At 43.8% G+C, this 9,720-nt stretch overlaps 1 protein-coding gene across 8 annotated transcripts in view; it reads right to left on the bottom strand.

Moving 5' to 3' along the window:
- Positions 1–3,826: 3,826 nt before the first annotated feature.
- MEF2C (myocyte enhancer factor 2C) overlaps positions 3,827–9,720 on the bottom strand; it is a 194,389-nt gene continuing 188,495 nt past the window's right edge. For 6 of the 8 annotated variants that reach the window (XM_045284986.1, XM_045284987.1, XM_045284989.1 and 3 more), the window contains one exon: positions 3,827–8,582. In XM_045284986.1, coding sequence (XP_045140921.1) covers positions 8,261–8,582 — 322 coding nt within the window. In that variant the 3' untranslated portion in view covers positions 3,827–8,260. The remainder of the gene's footprint in view (positions 8,583–9,720) is intronic. The other 2 variants (XM_004703497.2, XM_004703496.2) reach the window with 1 other exon arrangement.

The raw sequence follows: 9,720 nt of genomic DNA, 5'->3' as shown, positions 1-9,720 counted from the left end.
AACAGAAAAAAAACCCAAACCAAAATAATAACAACGAAAAGAAAGTCACTGACAAAAATGGAAAAGCCTATAAAGGTCTGTTTGTTGGCCTTTACGAGTGTTTTCCAGTCGAGTCTGATGGGGTGCCTGCCACACTCTGTGTCCAAAGTCGATTTTTTGGTATTCCCTGGGGATTTCATCACTCTGCTCCCCTTGCTGCTCTGTTGCATGCTCTGTGTCTCGCCCCAGTGTGAAGGGGTCAGACCGTCGCCCCATCACTTTAACAATTCCTTCTCTACAACCGTCTCTCCATTTAACCTAATCATTGCTGAATTCCGACAATCCCCAGGCCTTCTACTATATCAATCATATCGTTTAAACTCCAGACTTCTTAATTTGGAACTATATAATTAGACCCCAGCCAACTCTTTGACCTTTTTTCTCTCTCTCCGTTCCCATACAAGTTGATTCATTAAACAGAATGTTGTGTTATATGTTGTGTTCCCATTCCTGTGCCTTTGTACACATTGCTTTCTTGTGGTAGAATGCCTGCATCTCAGACAAGCATCACAGTTCGTGTGGTCCAGAGAAAAATGAAAATATGAGACCCTTTGCTCAAAAAGCAGGGAAAAGTGTTGCTAAGGGTAGTAACATGCATAGCCCACCCCACCCTTTCTTGTGTAACTCTTCTGCTCACTTGCATGCTGCACTGTCCTACCGGACTTCCCCGATGAAACACAAGTTCAAAGCTAAAAGTATTAAGAATTTGAGGAGTTTAGTAGCAGAGCACTGAAACAAATATGGGTCCAGTTGCAATCAGAGAGGCGGCATGCCCACAAAAACAGCCTGCCCGCTTCCACACAGGACTTTCTTCATCCTGCCCATCCTTCAGAGCTAAGTCAAATGGATTTCTGCTGGGCAAGTTACGGAAGAGTTCACACTTGGAGTCTCTGATCTGCTCTGTCATTGGCCAGTGTGTCTCTCTCCAGCAGTCTGCACAACTTCTCTAAGAACATCTTTGAGCCTTTTAATTTTCTATGAGTTTATAAGGTGTCCCTAGGTTGTACAAATGGTGAGTTAGTTTATTGTGCCAACCTGGCCAATAAACACGTGGGGTTAATTGAGGTGAGGAGAGATAAATGGCTTGGTGAGCCTCGCCTTTCTAGTTCTCGGGTCTCTTGCTTGGTGATGGTCACACCAGGGTGCAGCTGCCTTAGCAGTTCCCTGCTTCAGCTTGCAAGGCTGACTTCCTGCAAGACATCCCCAAGGAGAAACCACATGGACCTACCCCAATGCAGCCCTGGGTGCTGGAGCAGCCGTGTGGAGACCCCTGCCAGTGCTGAGATGCTCACACATTCACCAATTCAGCTTTCCTCCTGCAGTCTGCATCATTGTGTCTGTTTTGTGAGATGGAGGAGGACTTTGTGGATTGGTGTTGGACATATGGACATATGGGTTAATGTTGGACTTGTGGGCTTGGGCAGCACTGGGTTGGGATGTTTCCTTGATGCACACTTAACCTTTATATAAAACTCTCTCTTATACATAAGTTGCTGTGGATTTGTTTCTCTAAAATACACAGACTAACACAAATGGTTAAATGCTCCCTAGCTGAAAGGATGGTGGATTAACCCCACCCAGGGGTACCTCTATAGACAAGCCTTACACTCTGCTTCTGAAAGGTCTGTTTTGAAAACAGTCTTAAGCAGTTCTACTCTGCACATACACATTGGAATCGACTTGATGGCAACTACCAAACAGCAACGAGTTTGCAAGCTACCTAAGGGCAAAAATTCAGGCCTGATTCAGAAGGGGGCATGGAATAAGGGATATCATTGCTGATATCAGATGGATCTTGGCTGAAAGCAGAGCATCCCAGAAATGAAACAGGTGTTTTATTGATGTGCTAAGTGGACCATAACAAACTCTTGATATCCTTGTACAGGATGGAAATTCCAGAATACTGCATTATGCTCACGCGGAGCCTGCACATGGATGAAGAGGCATTTGTGTGGACAGAACTAGGGAAGGCCGCATGGTTTACAATCAGGAGAGGTGTGCATCAGGGTTGAATCCTCTCAGCATACTTATTCAATATGTGTACTGGATAAGTAATCAGAGAAGGAAAAGACACTAATAACTGAAGAATGAGGCATCAGGTTGGAGGAAGGCTTACTAATAATCTGCGATATGCAGCCTACTCAGCCTTGCTTGCTGAAAGTGAGGACTTGCTGCACTTGCTGATGAAGATCAAAGATGGCAGCCTTCAGTATGGTTTGCAACTCAATGTCAAGAAAACCAAATTCCTCACAACTGGACCAATAGGTAACACCAGGGTAATTGGAGAAAAGGTTGATGCTGCCAAGGATTTCATCTTGCGTGGATCCACCATCCACACTCATAGAAGCAGCGGTCAGATCAAACGATGCATGGGATTGGGTACATCTGCTGCACAAGACCTCTTGAACCTCTTGTTCAAGCACAAGAATGTCACTTTGAGGGCTTGGGTGCTCCTGACCCAAGCCATGGTGTTTTAAGTCACCTCCTACGCCTTTCAAAGTTGGATACTGGATAAGGAAGACCAAAAACAGAATGGATGCAAGTGAAGTACGGTGCTGGCGAAGAATCCTGAGAGCACCTTGGGCTGCCAAAGGGACAAACACATCCGCCTTGGAAGAAGTCCAGCCAAGCAGGCTCCTTAGAATCAAGGACCGTGAGCCTCTGTCTGACATACTTTGGACATGTTGTCAGAAGAGAGTAGCTCTGAGGGCAGGACATTATACTTGGTAAAGTTGAGGGCCGTGAGAAAGAGGAAGGTCCTCAACAAGACACGCTGACCCTGTGGCTGCAGCACGGGGAGCAGGCGGAGGAACATGTGGGAGGATGGTGCAGACCCGCAGGCTTTCCTTCTGTTGTACATAGGTTGTAGGTCGCTGTGGGTCAGTAGGGACTCGAAGGCATCCCGGACAACATCAAGGTCAAGGGGCACATCTCCTGTCATCTTGTGTTCCACCACATGAGTTGCGTGTAATAGCTGCTTAATAAATGCCATACATACTGAAAATGAAAAAAAATGAACCAAAAAGAGAAAACAAGGAAAAGGGCATTGGCGTTGAAGCCCTGTGCAGCTTTGAAGCCTCCAAGCAACACTCTGTTGTTTGCTTGTTTGTTTGTTTTTCCAGAGCAGGAACAACTGTTGACGCAGAAGGGCCAAGGGCTCGCTCGGCTACCCAGGGCCTGCTGGCGGCTCTTTTCAGTGTCTGGAGTGCGCCTAAGGCGGACTGTTTCAAGAATGCTTCCTTCTGGTACAAGTGAGTTTCAATAATGACCACATTTTAAGTTTTAAACTTGAAAATGGTAGGAATCCACATGATTTTTTCAGAGACAGTTATAAGCCTATATTTAAAAATCTTGTTTCTAGGTTAAAGAAACCACTTTGAGAAAAACACATAAAAACAATTTGTTCGTATTTTTGTTTAAAAATGAGTTAAACTTATTTCATGGTACCCCTGTTTTCCTACTGGAATACCCTGCCTTTTAAACCAGCGATCACCACCCCTCCTAGCCCATCACCCACCCAAAGCTCATGGAGCTGCTTTGATAATGAAGTCTATCCACACAATAAAACCTTGAAATGCCCCCACGGTTACCCCAAGAATTAGAATCCAATTTATCTTCCCAATCCAAAAGTCTACCCATGAGAAAAGTACTATTCGGAGTCGAAAAGGGCTGAAGTCCACCTGGGCTTGTAGCAAGAGCTGCTTATTGCCTTCGGTAAGCCCCGCCAGTTGGAATACATTCAAATTGCAAAACGTTCCTCAAAAAAAAAGGCACCACGGACACAGCATCACTAAGAAAGCCAGTAACTTTACTGAATTGTCTGCAAAATACAAATTAGACCTTATTTCCAGCAGGAGAACCTTTGGAAAATTTCCCACTTTGATTCACTACAGACAGCTGAATGAAGTCCCTGGAGATACACAGCTGTGGTTTACCTTAGTTATAACATCTTGTCATCTAGTGGCGACAAAGTCCAGCTTATGCCGCTGTGAGCCTCTATTTGAATATTTGTTGCAAACGCTTGTATGCCCTCATTTACAAGCTATTTTAATTACTGTCATTTAATGGAAACAAGTCCCCAGAAAAAGAAGAAGAAAAAAAAAAAAAAGAAAGATACAGCAAACCATCTGAAGCAATCCAAGTCCTATGCCTCCAGGGACCCAGCTCCACAACCCCCCCGACCCCGGTCCTGGCCCTGCGCTCACGCCACAGCAGACTGCATCGCGTAGCTGACCTGTCTGAACTCCACTGAGGTATGAATCAAGTTGAGGTATGAACAGGGAAGGCAAACTGCAGTACTCAATTAGGACAGTACCCCGAATGGGCAAATTGAATGGAGAAGATATGTGGCTTGGATTGCTCCACATCTTTGGTTAAAACGTAGTAAAAAAAGGCTTTAATGACATCTGTAGTCTGAAGCATTCCCACAGACCCCAGTATCCCATCACTCTTCCAAAGATCTGTAGTGGCAGGAAATTAACGCCACGCAAGTGACGACATTACAGCAGATGGCACACATGAGGGCAGAGGAAGTATGCCACACGGAGGCAACAGCCTCGATTGAGGGTTCAAGTGGCCGCTGCTTCTTAAAAAAAAAATTACAGGAAAGAAATACATAGCATTTACTCTCTGGAAAAACGAACAGAAGGGTAAAAGGTGCAACAACAAAAGACGCGATCTGTAAGTCGAAAGCTAGATATTGAAGAAAAAGAGGCGCATGAAAGTGTAAGAGGACACACTAAAAAAAACTGCATTGGAATTTTCTTTTTAAAAAATTCTCACATTTCCCCCCCCTCATGTTTTAGTCCACCTTGCGATGATCTGAGCATGACACGTATTTTCATATTCATTATTACAAAATGTTAAATCCCACCTCTGGAAAAAAATAAGCCATTTCTTTTCATACTAAAAAACACAATTTTTAAAAAGGTTGCTATGCAGCCTCCACGCACCGATGCATACAATATACAGGTTGTGCAGCTGGTGTATACAGAGCACACTTGTATCAGTCTGTAAGCTCGCAGGGTTACCCCCAAGCTTTAAACACAGGACCAGAGGAGAAAACACTGGTCTTTACATAGAATGCCCCTGACGGCTTCCACGCCCGGTGAAGAATGCTGCCGAAAATGTGACTCTACGTGGGGTTTGCCAGGGAACCCTTCCTCGGGGCTTGCCCGAGTCTCCTGACTACAAAGGGTTTTTACTGTGTAAGACTCCTGAAAACCAAACTAGCTTTGCAAACACAATAAATGGTCCATTACAGATAAGGAATCAGGGTTAAAAAGAAAAGATAGCTTGTTTACAGAAAGTGACTCATCACAATCAGAATTGTGCTTCTGCTCCATAAATCATTCAATCTTTTAAAAAAAATTCTCAGATTATCCCTTCGCGGTCCCGGTCTGGCCACCACTCTCAGTGGGGACGCAAGATGACTGGCATCTATTTCCAGGTGCTTCTGCACTTAGAAAACGACTGTCAGAACGGCTATTAACAGCCAAGGCTTCTGCCGGCATGTTAGTTTACTTTATCTTCAGCTTCACAAATTTACTTTTTCCTTGGTACTGAGGCAAATTGCAGGTAAAAAAATTCATATGGCTATTTCTTCATATTTTCATCTAATGATCCCACCCCACCTACTGGTAAATTTCTGATACTGATAAACTAAAGTGTCTCGAAATGACATATAACGTTGGTGACATGTTTGCATATTTTATATACATCAAGTTATAAGGATGGGATGTAAAGATGGGATCACTTATGGGAAGGAAAATGACTTTCTTAGTTCCCCTGCCCCCTGTGTGCATGTGAGGAAGTGTGTGCGTGTCTGCGTGTCTGTATTTTCGGGGACGATCTTCTGTTTTCCCTCTGCATAAATGTTCTTCTTTCATGTTCCAGGGATACCTTGAGTCGTGGGATAAATGAAATGGCTGATCATTTTTATTCCCCTTTTAAGTATATAAAACGTGAGTACAAGGCAGGCTAGCATCCTATATGGACACAACCAAAGGTGCATTGCGGTCTAATTGTGGATTTCAGACCAAGTTAAGAAAAATATAGCCTCGTTAATAAGATCTATTGGCTTCTGCCACCCAGCGGCAGCCTTTCACAATGAGCAACACATAGCAAATACGCAAGTGAAAGAAAAAAAGGATACGAAACATCCTAAGAGGGATCTGGCAGTGTTGGTATGACTGTCTGTATCTTCTTGAGGTGTATTTCAATGCACGTGACTGGAGATGATTTGACAGATCTTCACATTCCAAGAGGAGGAACATTATTCCTAGACGGAGCTTTTTTTGCTCTCTAAACATGTATCATTTTGTTTATGGCTCTCACTTTTTAAAGGGTCTGGAAGTTAATCCTATCGGCGAGATCTTAGACAAGAGTCATGATATTTTCTTGAAAATTTAAAAAAGGGACATAGAGAGGTTCTTTAATGGGATTTTTTGAAATGGCTATTAAATTTCTTTATTGAAGAAAAAATAGATGACATACATGCTTTATGCAGAAGTGACATTGGGGGGGGGGGGTCCTGGCACATCGGGATTGCTCAACAGTCCTCTCTGGTTGACAAGATTGTCCAGGGTCAGTGAAAATGACTGGCAACAAAGCAACTCTCCCTTTACCTGCTTCCCTCTCGTCTAGCACCCAGTCTTTCACATGTTCCTTCTGTGGGAATTTTCACCAGTCAACTCCATATCACTTGTTTAAAGGGCTGTATTTGCAGGACACGTGCCAGACAGCCGTTTTCTATTCTGGGCATATCTCTAAGAAGCATATCAAAATCTAGGCTGAAAATCAACCCGGTGGTTTCGGGTATGGGCATGGTGTGATATGCACTCACTGAATTCCAAGATGCCTAGTGAAATGGTGATATCAGAAAGGGGCCCTGCATTTGATAAAAAGTGCAACCCCCCCCCCAAACAAACCAAAAGAAACCAACCAGTAGATACAATGGATGTCACATGACCCCGTAGTTTGTTAACGTATTAAAGACAATTTTAGGGTGTTGCAATGTGATATGTTCTAGTCCCACAGGTTATCCTTTTAACAGCTGACCTTGAACTTATAAAATGTATGCAGAGTAAAAGAAAACAGAAGGAAGAGTGACTCAAATGTGCAACTGCACAAATATACCCCCACCCGCTATGAAGATAACAAAACCTCTGCTATTACCATAATATTATATATATTAGAAAGCTATACACAAGCATGTTAATTTCACAGATTTTTTAAAAGATTCTTAATATTTTATATAATTAGAAATACACATTTCAAAAACAAAACTGCTACAAAGAGAAAACGGTTATCTTGGTGAGCAAAGCGGGGAGCTCTTCATGGCTTGGGGCAGTACTGTTCTGTACAAAAGTCCTTTTGGTTTTCCCAGGACTGTTTAAAATATTAGCGAAGCTATGAAGGGGGGGAAAAACCAACACATTTTGGCTTAAGGAAACTACAAAAAGCCACAAATGCTTTGCAAACTCTGTCTTACCTTTTATATGAAAATAAGCAAAATGTAATGTACATATTTTTATAGTTTTATTTATTAAGAGAGGCAGACCCAGATTTATTTATTTAGTTAATTAAATACGTTAGCCCTCAGACTCCACTATGTAAAAAAATGTGTATTTTTAATCGGTATGGCCCTCTTTTGATGGTCTTTGATCGTTTACGAATGCGTGCCCTACGCCCATGGTGCGCCTGCAGGTTGGTGAGCGTTCTTGGGATGTTCGGTGGCCTGGCCTGTTCCTAATGTGTATTTCCCAACGGCCACCCATGGCTGGGTCTGTCCAAAACATCTATACATTTTTCTATATGTTGCATAACAGCTGCTCTCTCTTTCAGTAAAGATCTGCCGCTTTTGGCAAATGTTTCCTTTCATCTATTTACATGTAAATAACGTTGAACCTGCAACATGACACTATCTATTGTAACATACATTTTGCAAAGGAGCACAACAGTGAAAAGAAGTTAGCCTTAAAATCTATTTTGTACAAGTGTCCTGTTGTACAACTCAAGTGCTAAGCTGATCTCAGCATCTCTGTTTAATCTTTATACTGTATCACTGAGGCAATTTAAAAGTACTTTTACAAAACAGAGTACCTTTTTTTTTTTTTTCCACACACGGCACATATAATGCATATCGACCCCCCCATCCCCATTAAGGTATAGCACACACACACTGCAAGGAAAAAAAACAAACTAGTAAGTAATGATCTGATCATGTTGCCCATCCTTCAGAGAGCCGCATGCGCTTGACTGAGGGGCTCTCCCGTTCGTCCGGCGAAGGCCTGCTGAGTCCGATCGGGGAGTGGAAGTCGCTGCGGTGGTCCTCGCGGTCGCTGCCATCGTACGAGCTGCTGCAGCTGCTCAAGCTGTCAACAGGAGATCTGCCCGCCTCGTGGCGCGTGTGGGGTGCGTATCTCGAGGGGGTGGTGGTACGGTCTCTAGGAGGAGAAACAGGTTCTGACTTGATGCTGAGGCTTTGAGTAGAAGGCAGGGAGAGATTGGAACTCTGAGATAAATGAGTGCTAGTGCAAGGTCTGTAGGAGGAAAGGAAACCCAGTTACCGATGGAGGAGGCCTGGCGCCCCCAGGACTCACAATCACACAAAACATCGCGCAGACACACCCGAGCATGCCCAGGGGTGGGGTGGGGCGGGGGGAGTGGGCACCCCGTTCTTCAGGGTGATTTAGGGAGCCTTTGCTGACCTGCCCAGGAGGAATTACCGGATGTTACAGGTGGAGCCTCAGGAATGTACCTCTAGGCTCTGACAGGGCTCCCCCAAACACACAGCCTCCCGTTTTAGCAAGGGTAAGCCCCGCACGCTGGGAAAATGATTTTCTGGGTCTATGGCATTTTCTCTCTACACTAGTTCCAACATTCAATGTTGCAAACCTCTACATATCGTCTTCTCTTTTTGAATTAGATTCCTTTGGCTTCTTGATAGCTGTGCTTGAAGAATTATTTCACAGTGTTTATTGTGGAGGCAAGTCTTTCCCTAAACCTAATAAGCACATACGAAGTACGCTATAAGTTCTTAGGAGGGAGTGACGAGATGTCACATTTCAAATGAACAAGACTTATAATGGCACAGGACGATCCTATCAGTTGAATGGCTGGGAGAGGAGAAGGTAAGGGGAGGGAGGATGCTGAAAATAATCGGTATATAAACTTCAAACATCGGTTCAAAAATAGATGTTCTTTCCCACTGACACATGAAAAATGTGATTCTCCATCCTTCCACAGGTGAAAATATGGCTGCTTTCACAGCCCCCGCCTGACAACTACCTGTTTGCTCTTATTTGCTAACCCCCTGCTGAAGCACTGGGACACCACCTCTGTATGTTTCACTGGCATTACTTGGCAAATCTGGGTTTGCCAAAAAAAAAAAAGAGAGAGAGGAAAAAAAGGTTGGTGTAAAGAACCTGTGATTTTACTGTGTTTATACTCCTAAAATCTCACAGATTCCTGGAAAATTTAATTTTCCCTTCTTCTAAAATATGGGAGAATTTGGATATCTGAAATTCTGGAAGGGGGAGAAACCCCTACGTGAATCCTAAGTGCAGGCCAGCAATCAATCACAGGGACTTTGATCAAACCCAAGTAACACTGCCACACCCATATCACTGCACTGCCATTCTGACTGGTCGGACATCCTGGCCGGGGGGGTGGGGGTGG

Source organism: Echinops telfairi, unplaced genomic scaffold (assembly GCF_000313985.2).
Source record: "Echinops telfairi isolate 266 unplaced genomic scaffold, ASM31398v2 ScPeMD7_7469;HRSCAF=8507_1, whole genome shotgun sequence".
Lineage (NCBI taxonomy): Eukaryota > Metazoa > Chordata > Mammalia > Afrosoricida > Tenrecidae > Echinops > Echinops telfairi.
Note: the sequence above shows the minus strand (reverse complement) of the source record. Positions and strands in the feature narration are given on the sequence as shown.